Here is a 16,370-nt window from a genome sequence, read left to right on the forward strand (position 1 = left end):
ACTGCAAATTTCCTGTTCAATCAAATATGGGCACTAGTTTCCTCGTTTCCTCTGGAAACTTCGATGCGTAGGAGTCGAATTTTTATCAGAGAATGGCACATGCGATACAGGTGCCGTTGATCACTTCGCTACGCACACATGTAGAGCAGTAATCAATAACTATGACCGTGTTACCTTGCTAATGTGTTTCGAACCAGAGCTTGATTATCAAGCCTGTCCTCTTTTATAATTATAGTTAATCACTCTGGTCGAGTACAAAGGCATAAATAGTGTATTATGGATGATTAAATGATGTAAACACTGTAAAGAGTTCGAGCTCTACAAAAACTACACACGCAAACAAGCACTACAAACGGATTTGAATAGTACATGAATTCAAATTCCCGGCGTTTTGTTGGCAAACACATTAACGAGAACCATTTCACGAGTCAACAGATTCTGATTTGGTTTAAGAATTTTCTTTTCCCCCAATTGTCAATCGTGAACCGCAAAATGAATTTTTGCCAATAAGCTCTACTGATCAATGTATAAGTGAAAGTCCTTATTTTAAGTGGCATTTTTACCTACTTATCACACTCATTTCTAATCAACGAACGTTATCATTTTTCCTCTATTTCGCGATATCGAACAAGCAGCGTTATTCACATACGCTAGTCAAACCAGTGAGTCACCTGATTTCGAAAAAGGTATTAAATCGAATCCTGTGTTTTGTTCCCAGTTTGAGATAAGGGGACCTTGCGGTCTAGCGGGTGAGAATTTGACTGCTTTTCAAAATTTTTTTTTTTTAATGAAAGAAATGAACAATGTCACATAAATTTTGTAGGTATGTTTTATTACTTATAAATTTTACAAAATTGGAATTAAAAAAAAAAGAAATTTTTTTTTATTATTTTAAAAATGGCGCTGAAGTCGTCCCTTCGAAAAAAGTTGACCGTGCTGCTGTTGATCGTTTTGGTTCTTCCACTTATCTGAAACCAAAAGATTAAAAATGACCCTTAATTATTATGAGTATATCTATCGCAGGAACTGAAATGAAAAAAAAATTGACAAAATGGCGTATTGTCAAAATTAGAAGTCGGAAAACAGCCGGATTTTAACAATGTTTTGTTTATAAAAAAATTATAAATATTTGATGGAAAATTTTCGTTGTAGTCCCTGCGATAGCTGCCAGTGTACTTAATAACATATTTTAATTTGAGATGAATCGGTCGAGTAGTTTTTTTTAATTGATCAACATAAGACAGAAAAAAGTAGGTTCGAGATAAACGCGTTTAAAATTTCAAATAAGTATTTTCTCAAAAATCATAGACCGTTTGTAGACCGAGAGTTATGCTAACCGATTTAACTGTCAAAACTGAAATATTTTCACTACAACTCAGGTAGACAACTCAGGTAGCAGCTGCTTTTCTACGAACAATAGAACTATTCACTGAGCGGACCGACCCTTCTACTCACTTTCGCGCCGACCTTCAATTGGCTGTAAAACTTAAAATACTGTGAATGTCATTACCAAATTTTCACAGTATACTTTCGAAATATTGAAAAAAAAATCGATTCTCTGAAAATTCTAAACCCAAGGTCCCCATAAGGTTGAAGCAGGATGTTTTTAAGCTACTTCATTCGATTTAGACACTTCCGGTGCTATTCTTCTGCTACACGAATAATCTCGAATAAAGAGATTAAAAATTACGATGAAAAATCTCTCGTATTTCCGATATACCTATAAATACTTGCAGTAATGACGACCTCGACAGTCTAAAGTTTTAGACTACAGGTTTTATTTCAGAAGTACTGGAAATTTCCCAAGTTATTCAGCTATCGTTATTATACCGGTCAACACGTATTTTGAGTCTGAGTTATGCATGTCGAATTTTGATTTTTTTCACCTAACTAATGAAAGAAAAAATAGTTTTATCAGACAAAGTTTGCTTTCGTAGAAAACAGAAGGATATTTCGGATTTTAAGAAAAACCACCTATTTTCTCGACCATTTATTGTAAATAACGACTAAGCAAACTTGAATTTCGCATTCAAATCACTTTTATTAAAAAATTGAAATGCGAATCCGAAGTTTCTTTAATTCTTATTTACAATGCTTGTTTGAGAAAATAGGTAATTTTTCTTAAAATTTATAAAAGCGAACGTTATCTAATAAACCTATTTTTTCTTCTATTAGTTACGTGGAAGAAAACAAAGCTTGATATCTAGGATGCTGAATTAAAGCTCGTGTTGGACCGGTGTCATTTATCAACGTCGAAACACAAAAGCAAACTTTATAAATATTACACGAAGATTTTGGCCATTATTAAATGTATGGAATCAAAATTTATTTATTTAAATATAAACTTGAAGTAAAATAAATATTTTTTTGTTCGCCTGTGTTGTTACTCTTATAAGCAGCGGGACACGCTCACCTTTCTGAATCCTAGAAGTAAATAAGCCGGAATAGATCACTGATCCGTACCGTAGTAACACACACACACACACACACACCATCCGGGCTCGTATTTCCGATCGTAAGACGGCACAACACACGCTTAGTCCAATTGTTATCCTCGCCTACGATAATCGTACTAGCCTGGAAGCTTATCGTTATCTTGGGATGGAGAGAGCAAAATAGAGAAGGACAAAAACACTCCCACCCACCCTAGCAGAAACGCACACACGTGAAACCGGCGTACCAGCTGTGATGTTCAACCGTTGAATTTCTCGGGTAGCCGTCACCACTGTATAAAGGGCTTTGTCAGTCGGAGGCTCAACTTGGCCCGGTGAATGCGTCGCGCGCGCAGAGCTCGTAAGCCAACAGCATTCGGAACTGCGAATGGAATCAGCTGTGCCAAAATATTTGCAATTAGTCGGTTACTTGAAAATCCTTCTGCTTATCAATTTTTTCGAGGTAACATCGGACTCACATTTGTCACAATTATTCATGGAATACCCGAAGGCGTTTACCGAAATCTGATGATCACTGAAACGCAGTTCATGGTACCTTAGTCGACAGTTAACATCGAAGGTGAATTGCTCATTCAAATTTGGTTCTTCTAATACTTGTGGCATCTCGGTATGTGAATATAAACTTACAGTTAACTTGGATTCTTTTCCTCTCACAATTAAGCTTCTGTGCTGTCGTGCGGTATTTATATGTAATTAATATTCTGTAATCGTTTTACAAACGGTATGAATGTTATACGTACACCTGTAAGTTGGAATGTGTATTTACATTTACGAGAGCAAATATGGCACAACGAGTGCGAATACGTACTAACTTCGAAATACACGGTAACCTTTCAATTTCTTACAACAATCACCGTGTAGTTTTAACGTTATAGTATATGTACAAGATTATCACGCGGGGCTAAAACTTTTAACTTGATTCGTGGTTTTGCAAAAGTCACTTTAAATAAGAGATAGAAGAAAATGTTGTATTTTCATCATAGATTGAGTCAGCGGTTGTTTCTTTTTACCAACCACCTAACAGCCAGCTTCTGTAATCGTACATGTTTATTACGGTTCAATAGCAAGTTCGTCGGTGAATTAATTGCACGTTTTTTCAGTTGTAAAATTTCTGCAAGCATGCTGAATTGCTAAAACCGATTCTACGTCTTCCTAGGAACTAGTTGTATCATATCGTATCGTGATCATCGGCCCGTTATTTTTAAAACAGACAAATATTATCACATCTTCTTGGGTTATCGTTGACTATAAAAACACGTGTAACTGTATTAAGTATATAATAACGGTACTTGTAAATCGAGCATGTGCTTCTCATTGCCATTTCCGTAAACTTACCAGTTATCTTGCTTACCCGAGTTAAAAACTCCTGACGTGTTGAGCAATTTGCAAATATCCTTGCGTCGCAGCTTTTATGGTTACCGATCGTGCCAGCTATTTTTGTCATTAACTTTATAGGGACTTTGTGCAAGATGTGAGAAGAAAACTCTCGAGGACAGCTGCATGGGACGTGAGCGGTATATTACTAGAAATAATATTTTACAATGTTTAATCGGTATTCCAGAAAAAAGGGCCGACGTCCGGGTAGCGCGATCAAATTTAACCTGACGCTAATCCGCTTGATCCCAATCTTCGATTATCTCATATCGTTATACAGTCATTGGATTAATCAAAAGTAGAGCAAAACGATCTTCGGTAAACAATATTATTTTCAATGTGTCAGTCACACCTGCCTGAGGTTCAATAAGTTTTTAATCATTGAAAATGTGTGGAACGTGGATACGCGTGCATACGCGTGACTTTTCCTAATGAGAGTCTGGTCGTTAACATAATTCCAATGGAACTAACGAGTCTGTTTACTAATTTATTTAAGACTCGGATCGTTTCGCCATTTGACGCTATTTCAGTCGTTCACGGCAGGTGGCAGACGCGACTTCGTGTTAGTTAGAGCATGTGAGAGGTTTGATTGCAGTAATTGATAACCGTGCATACTTACGTTGTAAAGTGGGGAAGTTGATAGGCGTGTGCGCCACACTTCTGAAAAACAAGTGTCTTATCAAGGCTGTACATTAATGCGTTGTTCAATATCTTACGCACATTTGTGTCCGCGCGGAAAATGATTTCGGAATTTGTAGACTATCCAATGAGAATCTGGAACAAATTACTCACCCATTGTGTAGTACTGACGAATTACGTGCCGTTAAAAGAATCCGTCAAGCCTGAGCGCTATTTGGTTGAATTCTGCAGGTCGGTAGGCCTCACAATCAGTGCAATGGATGTTTATTCAGGAGGATTTTTTGCGTACGTTTCTTTTATCGAGTGAAAATTTCAGGCTCAATTTCTAATCGATGATCGATTTGTCGGACGGAAGGCCAGCATCTTCTTTGCTTACTTAGATCGGGACAGTGAACTCTATAGATGCACTTAACGGCGCAGGCGGCTTCGCGCGTCTAGACGGAAACAATGCATCCGAATGTGCGTAGGCGTCATGGAATTCCCAAGGTCAAGGATGAATCACGGGCGCGAGAGGCGCTCGAATACCTCGTCGTCTGCAGGAGTCTGCGAAATGATGGAGCAGATACGCGGTGGCAGACCCTTCTTCGTTGAACAATTTCAGAAACAGCCCCGTACTGTGACAAACTAACATTTACATCGTCGAAACGATTTTTTGGGTGACTTGAAAGTGAAAAAAAAAAATCTCTAATTACTCAACTACAATAACGTTTGGTGCCTAATGTATTCAAATTTTATACGATTCAGTTCGGACATACGTACATAAGTCGTTCTAACTTAATGAAAAATCACTTTCGAGCGATCGATATTTGTCTATGCGAGCAAAGTTCTCGTTGCCTAGATAAGAATAGCATTCATCGTCCATTTGAAAACACTTCAGTCGCTCGACCGCTTGCCCAGGCTATGTTTGGTGGGAAAACGTATCTTTGAGAAAACCGCCGACTATACGAATCAATAGAATTTCATTTGTTGGAAGATCCGTATCAAGTCAAGGGTGAGTTTGTGCTGCTTCTGTGCTCGTCTGATATTTGTAGAATATTGAAAATATTATATTTAAAGGTATTTATGCAGTTACAAAAATATCGTCATATTAATCACATGCTCGAAACGGAGAAGTAAATTGATGGAATAAAATGAATCAAGTACACGTTGAAAGAAAACTTTTTGTCCGGACAAAGAGGAATATTAATATTTTAAGCGTATTCTACACACGTATGAGATATACGTATATGAGTTTTATATATATACACATGTATACATATACGTGTATACGGTTCGGCTTATCTACACACTAAATAAATATTTAAATTCTGTCTGTTATTTCAATGTTCTGCTGGCACAGACGTTATCAGACCAACTGTTTCACCAAACATTTATTTATTACGTATATTTTCGGAAACTTTGGCTAGCCTCGAGTATGCGGAACATCTTTAGTACGATTGTAATGTGTGAAAATCGATGTGGAGTGAAGGAAAAAAAAATTATCACAAACAACATGATACGTATAACGTATGTTATAAATTCAATCAATGTAACCCGTAATGAATTATTTGGCTTTAAACTAGCCGCCGTGTTATTATAGAATTCACTTTTACAACCAAATTGACTTAAAAATCTGCAGTGTCTTTGTGGAAATATACTTCTGAGCATGAATTTTCTAAGGAGTACATAAATCTATATAATAATTATACTATAAATTGATTCCGTCCATTCAATTGAAGCTATATTCTAAAATTGAAACGTGATTCATTTACTTTCCTCTGTACCCTCTCCAAAGACGTTGAATCTGGATTTCCACGAGTACACATGGTGCAGTGTGATTATCTTTTGTTTTCTGGGTCATTGATCAGTGTTCCAGACAGTGTAGAGATACAGAGATTAAAGTGTCACCCACATGTAAACAGACATAATTAAATAGAACCAAAGCCTATTATCGCGGATATTTAAGCTGCCAAAATCGACAGCTAACTGTAACCCGATTACTTGCGAAATCTAAGTAGCCTACCGCTGGTGTGGTAAAATGTCAGACTATTTTAAATATTTTAAATACTAACGCAGGAAGGAAGTAATCACGATTCTATTTATCCACACTGCTAATCCTGTAGTTGTAGAAAATATTTGCCCACTGCGAATTTGCGAGATAAGTTATCCTCACCCGAGTAGAGATGGATTTTTAACGAAGAAACGACACGTTAGCAGTAATCTTCTTCAGAGCCGACGTCATCCGAATCAATTATTCTGATGTTTTAATTTTTGTTTCAGATGACTACTTGGCTGCTCTATTTTTTGGCCATCATTTTCCTGCTGGTAGCTTTAATTCTGACATCGGACAGCCATGACGTGGTTCGTTTTCACGCCAGGTTCCTTTTGTACTACATAGTCTCCTCTACCATCGCCGTGATGGGCATACCTTACATTATGCTCAGACCTAAAGATGTCAGGAATTGCCGGTAAGTTGATATGCCTAATGTGAATGAAAATCGTTTGAAGAAATCATCTTGAAATTTCAATTTTTATAGCCTTTCATTTCGAATATGTTACGAATACAATGCAACCAATAATAACATACCGGCGCTGACGAGTGTAAACTTATTAATCTCTTTTGCAGGGATCTGTCAGCACTGCTCAAGCAAGTTACCAAAATCTTGGGTATTCAGTGGGAACTTCGTGGTGCGGCTGAATTGAGTGTAGAGCGGGGATGCGTCGTAGTCGCCAATCATCAAAGCACACTCGACATTCTTGGTAGGTATCCAAATATTCACGTCTAGGAAAAATTGCTACGTGCAAGTTTTTTCATGGCATAAAATGTTACGCATTTATTTAGAAAAAACCCTACAAGGTTATTCAAATTTTTCAATTCTTTGTTACATGTAGGGAAATTCCGGATGAAATGGCGATAGATAAGAAATGACACATGGTATAGTCCAATAGAGTAAAGTACTTGAGAAACTGTACTATGAGCCATCTCTTACCTAGCGCCATCTCATCCGGAATTATCCTAATTAAAACCAACAATTACCATTTTTTTTCGATTATCATAACCATCCAGAGATGGTAAATCAACCTGCGCAAGAATCAAATTCAGCTAGAGAGATATAGGGCGAGTTCCAAAATCGCACCGATGGTTCTTCAGTAAGAACTGTAACATCCTCAATTCAGTTTAATAATTTATAACCATTGAGATGGTAAATCCACCTACGCAAAATTAAGCCCTGGGTTTGTCTAAATGTATCAAGTGATTTCACAATTTGTTATACTTGGCAGCGCTGTGATACCCGAATCTCTGTGCAGCTGGCTGTTGAATTATGGCGTTGTTCTTTCATTTTCACACTTCCGGAGTTTTATCCTTACGTACAATACGTACAGTCCGTGCATTCCCCGAATGCAAGATGCACTGGAATCCTCGAAAGTTTTCATCCTAATTCAGGCATTGTCGCTATAGATCTTGAACAAGTTCAAGTGTTTTCATCACACAAAAAATTACACAGGGTGCTTCGATATTAATAATCTCCGCGTTTAGTTTTCCATCTTCAATTTATACTTCTATTATATCGTTTCTTTACACGGCTAACTTATTTATCTTTCAAAGGAATGTTCAACATCTGGCAAGTAATGGGAAAATGTGCACCTGTGGCAAAGCAAGCGATTTTTTATGCCTGGCCCTTCGGCTTGGCGGCTTGGCTGGCCGGGGTCGTTTTCATTGATAAGCGAACGCCAGGGAAAGCTGTAGCGACTCTCAATGAAACGAGTAAACTTGTCAACACTCGCAAGGTAAGAACGAAAAAAGCTGTTTGCGTTATGAATAAAAATGAAACGCCCTCGTTAAACTTTTCTACACTTGAATAATTCCAACAATAAGTCACCAAGGTCATGTCGGATCTAAATGACTCGTGTGTGGGACTGTACGTTGGTAAATCTGTTCATTTTTATAAATCGCACTCTGACTCATGTACGCTACGTCTCCGTGTCTTGTACAATTTTATTACTGGCTTAAGTTCGTTTCGTTTTAAATATTTGTCATAGCATGATTTATATTTGGCCATACCGTTTGCAATAAAATTTTGCTAAAAAAGCTCAAGGTACAAAGTATGGCGTTTGATAACTTAATTGACAGTGTCGTTTGCGAATCGGTACACAAATTATTTTCTTCATTACTGTGAACGTGCCTGTGTGTGGTTACAGTGATTATTGCAGCATCAATATCTTATCCCCAACACTGGTGATAATATTTTAATTCATTATAAAACTCTCACTAATGTCGAACTAATTACGTTATGCTTCTTATACGATATTATACCGTAGTGAGTGAGTCATTCCGTTTCATTTTCTTCTGGTAATTAAAAAGTAAATATTCGTACAAAACATTGAGGATATTTTTTCTGGTCAGATTCCGCGATTGACCACGAGTACTGTTGCAGGTGAAGATGTGGATATTTCCTGAGGGTACGCGAAATAACAACATTATTGCGAAGGGTATGCTGCCCTTTAAGAAGGGCGCCTTTAGAATTGCAATCGAGAATCAAGTTCCGCTTCTTCCAATAGTCTACTCGCCGTACTACTTCATTAATCATAGAAATCACTACTTCGGCAGGGGTAAGGGCAAATACATTAGTTTTCGTTTGTGATTTGAAGAAATGAATTTCACCCACCGAGATGGTATTGACTTGTTCGTCATAAATAAGTTACGAGAACTTTGAATCCTACAGTTCAGGTATAATTGGCCAGCTGAAGACTGATATGTTTTTACTAATCTTATTGCACAATAATTGTACCTTGCGTATTTATCATATTATTGCATTCGCAAGTTTATACGAAAAATGCTTTAAAAATACCAAAGTCTAAAATACCGAGATTACAAAAAAAAAAAAAACATTGATATCGCTACATCGTTTCAAGTCACTACAAAATCGTTAAAATCTATCATATTCGTTCGATTTCACTCTATGATGACTTATTCAGAAAACTTCCTTAAGAATAATAAGGTTGATAAGAAGTATCGATTTTTGGTTAGCTAATCTTCGCAATATAAAGTGTCAACCTGATGCCCAGCATAGCTTCAAAAAATATGAAAAAATAGAAACCAATGTATGTTACATAAGTACTAATAATACCTGCTTCATGAATTCATTGCAGGTAAAGTGATTGTTCAAACTTTAAAGCCTGTACCTACAGAAGGTCTGGGATTGAAAGACGTCGATGATCTGATGGAAAGGACGCAAAAAATGATGCGAGAAGCTCTGAAGGAGTTGACGAAAGAAGTCCTTGCACCATTGCCACCAGATTATCCTGGACTCCAAGGGATAGAAATCCCTAAGACTGAAATGAGTTGATGAGCAAATCGTTGCCTTCATGTTAATCATGTAATCATTCGAAGATGATTAATTACTGGTAATCATATATTGTTGCGATCCAATATCAGCGTAGTATATGCTGTTCGTTACTTTACAGAAATCTATCAGGATACCGAAGACTGATCAATTTTTAGTGAATTAGTAGGCCAATTAGCTGCGATATGAAGCTATAATTATTCTACCAAAATATCAATTGTGAAAGGAGAATCACAGTCGATTCGACAAAGTAAACAATTCGTTAATATTATCGATATCTTATTTGTATTTTATTTATAATGTGCCAGCAATTTTCATTATATTTGTAACAAGTAACATATTTTATGCACATGTAGTGGATGCGACATTTGTCATTTATTGATACATAAATAATAAACATCAGAAATTTACAAATTATTATTTAAAGTAATAAGTTTTCGCAACCCAATTGCAAATCTGAGGTGTGTACAAAGAATGTGAACGATATGCTGCCTTGTGAATATCTACGGCAGGCATTTTCTGTACCAACAGTATACGTGCATTTGAAGTTCGGTTTACATATATTACCTGAAATATTGTAAATTAAAGTGGTAAAAAGTAAAGTGATAAATATAGAGTTATCCAAAGAGCATTTATTGTCTACAAGGCTCGTCGATTGGAGCATAAAAAATCTGCATCAAATTAAATCCCGTTTAGAATTTAGGAATAGCTAAAGATAAATCTGAGTGACTTGAATAATTTGTAATTAATTTTACACAATTTCTCTACCAGCCTCGTTATAACGCCTGACTAAAGGCAACACGATTTAAGACTCGGTGAGTCTTGACGTTGGCTGAAGAACATAAAGACGGACACCCCTGGGTAAATTTTTGTGACCAGTTTTCGGCGGGCGAGTGGGCCCAGGTGAACCTGGGTGCGTAGGAGGGTTCTGTCTATCGACTCTACCTAACGGTCTCGCACCGACATTCGTAGCAGCCAAAGTAGTGTCAGTGTGGAAGCTTGAGATTGAGACGATACAAAGTGAGTACGTAAGATTACTTGTCGACTGCGACTTAGAAATGTCGATCGGCTCGATCATCCCCGTGAGTAGACGCGTAACCGCGTCCACCGCCAACCACCGTCAACCACCCCCTGCCGACTCCGACCACCTTCGTCCTCCTCGTCCCCCTGCTCCACCTTGTAGTCTATAACATTAATATTCATAATTATTACAACTTTTCATTTGCTCTCTCGATCTTGAATTTTCGTAGGCATAGAATCGAAACGCTGTTTTAGCTAGTCGCAAGTGAAGTATCTACGTTAGGTAGAGAAGCAGCATTGTTTTTCAACAAGTGTTCGTATGGGAAAAAACTCAGAGTAACTGTAATACATCACGGATGCGCTAATTTTGATCGAGATGAAACAGATGCTCCGTATATGAGACAGTATTTAACGCAGTGTCCTGATTTAAAGTTCTAAAAATGTGATTGTCGGCGATTTATTATTTTTTTTTTGAAGCGGAGAGATAGAACGAAGCTTCTTGAAACTTCAAGTGTATTTTAACACACATTTGAAAGGTACTAGCAAGAATTGTTATGATCCAACTGTCGCAGAACGGCAGCATTATTAGCTGACCCGTTAACTGAAGAATATTTCTTTAGTCAACGGCTGACTATCGAAGGGCCTGGCCGCTTGAGTCTATAATCGGCAGGAAAGATAAAGTCCGTATTTCTTGTCTGAAATGTGAAAACTAAAATCATTACAATCAAACCTAACGATTCGGATCAACAAATTGCATTTGGTGAGTGGTTGGCATGGTATACATAAGAATACACGAATGTAACTTCGTTCAGTTGGAGCTAAAATTGCTGTGCGTCGTGTTTAAGATCTGTTAGCACTTAGCTGATTGTTCTGTGGTATTTTTTGACGAAATTTGCTGTCATAAAATCACAATACGTTGTACTTACATGCATGCGTGAACGTGATTTGTAGCATTATATAGAAAAAATCTTACGGGTAGATTCGGTTTGCCTCACATGCACAAAGACAGTGTTCATTCTGTACACTGTGAAGCAAATACCAGAATTTTTCGAGGAGTCATCGTGCCTCAGTCTCCCCTACAACTTTGTCATCTGGTAAAACACTGACAACGAATAAGCGAGCGCCCGAGCACAAAAACCAGTTACGTAGGCATCCGACCCCGAGCGAGCTTCAGCAAGTAAGTGTTTTAAAACTACTTATTTTTAATTCGTGCACCATTCTATTTGATGTATCAAGATGATCCAAAAAACCGTGATATCATGTTAATTGTCGAGCTCAAACGTAAGAATTCTGAACGAAAATGAATGTGATTTAACGTTTTTTTATGAGATTTTTAGTTCGTCGATGATAAAAAATATATGACAATTCAAAGTCATTTTATTTTTTTACATTTCAGACAAAAATGACGCACTCCATCTTTCCTGCCAATTCGAGATTCCAGCGGCAAGGCGCTTCAATGGTCAGCTAATAACTTCGCCATTTTGCGAAGATTGATGGTGAGTAAATTTTTCTTGTACTGTCCAAATGTGAGTCTAAATACGCTCGAAATTCTAGAAAGCTTCGTAAGTTATCTCCCGAACAAAAAAAAAATAACGAACAATCGTACTTTATTGATTAAAAAAAAAAATATGTGTACTTGTCCCGATCTTTCATACGGCAGCATTTAAAGAACCCGGTTTCCACTTTGAACCGATGTAAAAGATATTTTTTCTCCATTATCTGATTTGATTATTAACCTTTTTTCGGTGTTACTTAAATATTTAGCTGTATATTTATTGATTACGTTCAGTTTTTAACCACTTGTAGACGATAATAGTACAAAATAAATCATTATAATCAACTATTTTCACGTGAACCAATATCAAAAAGCTATGTTACTATTTTTGCACGGTGTGTGTAACATTTTTATAATATTTAATGGCAATTGTAATTATACGTTAGGTGGGATTTTTCAAACTTGTCATGTTCACAATAAATTATTTCAATGAATTTTCCGCGCAAGCCCAAATTCAGTAGCTATCAATGCGCCAATGAAATTTCTATAATGTTTTACAATTTTCTCATAATCTTGTCGGTCAAATCTGTCAATAAAGAAATTATAGTTACACAATGTTGTTGATATGCTCTAATACTGAAATTATTTATTAGTATTCGAGGTATACCCGTCAATGTAGACTGTTAAACATCTCTTAAACAATCAACTTTTTTGAAAATAAGTGAAATATGTCTTTTCTTTACGCTGAATCCAATGCAGTTGTTTACATTTACGTAATTCTCTCAATGATGCTGGAAATAAAATTTGCCCAGATTTTTCGCCCTATTGGCAAAGAACAACGGTCAAAGTATAGATTTTTTTTGCATAATGAAAGTAGAAGAAAAATACTTTCAAATGACACTGAGAGTGTCGATTCATCTTTCCATGCGACACTTTGAGAGGCAATCGTAATTTTGAGGGTTTCACATCGTTATGCCGCAATCACTTACAATACTGGCCCCGGTTTCCGGCAACTTTTGTGGAACACAAATACACAAATTTGCAAAAATATGCATCAAGTATTTCAAAAGTTATAGCGAAACGAAAGAAGAACATAGAGGAATGAATAAATTTAGATTTTTACATTAAAAATAATTGTATTTCAAAGTAGATGACAAAATTTTGTGTAAAATTTTCCGCCGTAGATATTTTGTTGAGAACTTTTATGAACCTAAAGCTAGAAGCCAAAGTTAGTAGCCAAACGTGTTGAATGTTTCGAAAGTATAAAAATGCAATCCAGATTTATCTTCGGGATTCTATAAAAGTATGGGGGTCAAAAGTATTTTACGAAATTTTGATTGACGGTTTCCTCTACCTCAATAGAATAAATATTAAAAAGATATGCTGCTAATTCCGGCTGCTACCGTCAGTCTCAATGGACTTTTTTTTGGACAACCACGGCGATGCGAGATAATTCACAAAAAACAAAAATACGAATGTCAGCCAATTTATGGACATTTTTGAAACTTCCCATCTAGAGCGATCCACCAACATTATAACAAGTTACTGGCGATGCCTGTCTGTACATAGTAGAAAAAATTCAAGAGAGACAAATAGAGGTGGTTGGCGGTAGTTGGAGGTGGTTGGACGTGGTGGAAGGCGGTTAGGGGTGGACGAGGTGGACGAGGAGGAGGACGAGGAAGAAGAAGAAAAGAGGATTTGTGCACGGTGAGTAAAACATTTTCATAATATTCAATGGAAATTGTAATTATATTTTATTTAAAATTTCTTAAACTAGTCATGCTTACAATATGTAAATTGTTTCACTTCATTTTTCGCGCGATCACTAATTCAGAAGCTATAAATGCGCTAATAAAATTTATTATATAATTGATTAGTTAATTGATTACATTAATCCTTACACAATATTTTTGATGTGTTCTTATACTGAAAATATTTATTACTATTCCAGATATAACCCCAGGTGGTTATCGTTGTTTGTTGGGGGTGGTTGGAGGTGGTCGCAGGTGGTCGGAAGTATTCGACGGCGGTTGCGGGTGATCGAGGTGGACAAGGAGGAGGACGACAAAGACGAGGAGAACAAGGTGGACAAGGAAGACAAGGATTTGTGCTCGGTGAGTTCAACATTTTTATACTATTTGATGAAGTAGGATCAGGATCAGGAGTAGGATCAGGAGTAGGAATAGGAGTAGGATCAGAAGGAGGAGTAGAAGTAGGATCAGGAATAGGATCAGGAGTGGTAGTAGGAGTAGGAGGATCAATTCGCTACAACATACGAATTATAGGTAAGATAATATCAATTTAACAAAAAATAAAAACTGAATCAATTCACTACAATCCGCTCCAGAATCGTAGACCGTGTACTTTTCCATTTCGTCAACGATTGAACAGTCCAATGAGCACTAGCAAGCAGTTTCGACCCGTGTGCTACTTGAAACATATATGTATACATATCAGCTTATACTTATCATTTGTGTCTACGTTGTCGGTAACAGCAATGTCAGGGGGATGGTCAGCAAAACGCTGACACACGATGATGGAATATATTGCATGCCCCAGTAGATAATTAAGACGCTTCATTATGCAGGAAATGTTACTAGGCGTCTGAGAAAACTATTGCTTTCCTGTCGTAGGAAAATATGATATGTTATTTATACAGTGTACGAGTCGTGCAAAATTGTCCCATAATCTCATCTGCACTTTTTAATATTTTTATTTCACAAAGAATGTAGATATTTTGAATTCTAGCAGAAATATCGACAACTGTAGAATAGATAAGTTTCAAATATATTTGAGAGATGTTATCCATAAACATGCCTCTGAAATAATACGATAGCAACTATGTGAGCTGAGACATTCTTCGACGGATGTGTTGGAACATAACTCCACTCAGTTTCCAGTCGCTACAACATACGAATTATAGCTTACGGCAAGCGAACTTGGCATTTCTACGCTTATTTATCGTAATTTCTGGGCTGTTGGTACGTCAATGTTCTGATTCCCTTCTTTGCCCAGAAAACCCAATTAAAGACCCCAAAAAAAGTAAGACTAACCCGTTTGCATTTTCGGCGTGAATTTTCGCGATTTTGAAAACTGCCGGAATAAATTAATTGTGGCAGTATTCGGACGTAATTTTGCGAGGGGAATCGAATGGGTGCAGTTCCAATACGCTGCGATCAACGCGTCAAAAGTTACAGCCAAAAAACGAGAACCTGTGTTTTCGACATTTTTTCAGCAGGTGCTTTGTCGTACGTAACTTCTTTCCTGTTGATCCCACGCTCCTTTTGCTGCGTTTTCTGAGTTCCGGGGGGTCCAGTTAGTCAGAGAACGGTCGTACGAATCTAATCTGAGAGCAGAAATTTTCGGCTTAAAAAATGAAGAAAAAGTAAAGCTAACCCCTTTGCAATTTTGAGGAAAATTTTCGCGATTTGGAAAAGTGCTGAAACAAATTAATTGTGGCATTATTCCGACGTAATTTTGCGGGAGAAATCGATTGGGCGCAGTTCCAATTCGCTGCGATCAACGCATCGAAAGTTACAGCCAAGAAACAACACCTGTGATTATATGAATCCTTACGTAATGTTTTTGATGTGTTCTTATACTGAAAATATTTATTGCTATTCCAGGTACAACCCGAGGTGGTTATCGGTGGTTGTTCGAGGTGGTTGGCGATTGTTGGAGGTGGTCGGAGGTGGACGAGGAGGAGGACGAACTGAACTGAGTTTCAAAGCCCTGTTGACATAAAAGCAGCTATTCGATAGAAATTATAGTTTATAGCTTACACAGCCCATTGCATGATATTTCATTATAAATACGTATCTTTCAATGTATTTAGGAATAATTTATCAAATATACAGAGGTCATGTGCAAATAATAAATGGATTGATTCGACCTCAGTTTGATGTATTCATTGGAGCTTTAACAATAAATTTAAGCTTTGTTACTTCTTTTATTTTATTATGGATAATCAAAAACATTTCCGACTATTCGTGCTGTGGAAGCATGGGGATTAAGCCAAATGTAGCAAAAGATTAGAAACAGTGTATGTAGAGTACGGGTACTTTT

General features: G+C 37.0%; 1 protein-coding gene and 2 long non-coding RNA genes across 6 annotated transcripts; 2 read left to right on the forward strand and 1 right to left on the reverse strand.

Annotated features, from left to right (window-relative positions):
* Positions 1–755: 755 nt before the first annotated feature.
* On the reverse strand, positions 756–4,904 carry LOC124293726. The gene is made up of 3 exons (XR_006903602.1): positions 4,620–4,904; positions 4,447–4,487; positions 756–968 (listed from the first exon to the last, which is right to left on the reverse strand). It is a non-coding gene; the product is annotated as an uncharacterized LOC124293726 (long non-coding RNA).
* On the forward strand, positions 2,728–10,409 carry LOC107227554 (1-acyl-sn-glycerol-3-phosphate acyltransferase alpha). 4 transcript variants are annotated; one of them, XM_046735863.1, is made up of 7 exons: positions 2,728–3,012; positions 6,726–6,913; positions 7,072–7,205; positions 8,053–8,234; positions 8,882–9,056; positions 9,597–9,823; positions 9,912–10,409. In XM_046735863.1, the coding sequence occupies exons 2-6, from the start codon at positions 6,726–6,728 to the stop codon at positions 9,791–9,793; spliced, it is 876 nt and encodes a 291-aa protein (XP_046591819.1). In that variant the 5' UTR covers positions 2,728–3,012; the 3' UTR covers positions 9,794–9,823; positions 9,912–10,409. The 4 variants fall into 4 exon arrangements, with proteins under 4 accessions (XP_046591819.1, XP_046591818.1, XP_015524228.1 ...); XM_046735862.1 differs by having other exon boundaries at positions 2,728–3,060; positions 9,597–10,408; XM_015668742.2 differs by having other exon boundaries at positions 9,597–10,407.
* A 1,167-nt stretch (positions 10,410–11,576) lies between these two features.
* LOC124293725 lies at positions 11,577–15,977 on the forward strand. Its single transcript, XR_006903601.1, has 5 exons — positions 11,577–11,987; positions 12,207–12,306; positions 13,823–14,012; positions 14,257–14,419; positions 15,932–15,977. It is a non-coding gene; the product is annotated as an uncharacterized LOC124293725 (long non-coding RNA).
* The last annotated feature ends 393 nt before the right edge of the window (positions 15,978–16,370 follow it).

This window comes from Neodiprion lecontei, chromosome 3 (assembly GCF_021901455.1).
Source record: "Neodiprion lecontei isolate iyNeoLeco1 chromosome 3, iyNeoLeco1.1, whole genome shotgun sequence".
NCBI classification, from domain to species: Eukaryota; Metazoa; Arthropoda; class Insecta; order Hymenoptera; family Diprionidae; genus Neodiprion; species Neodiprion lecontei.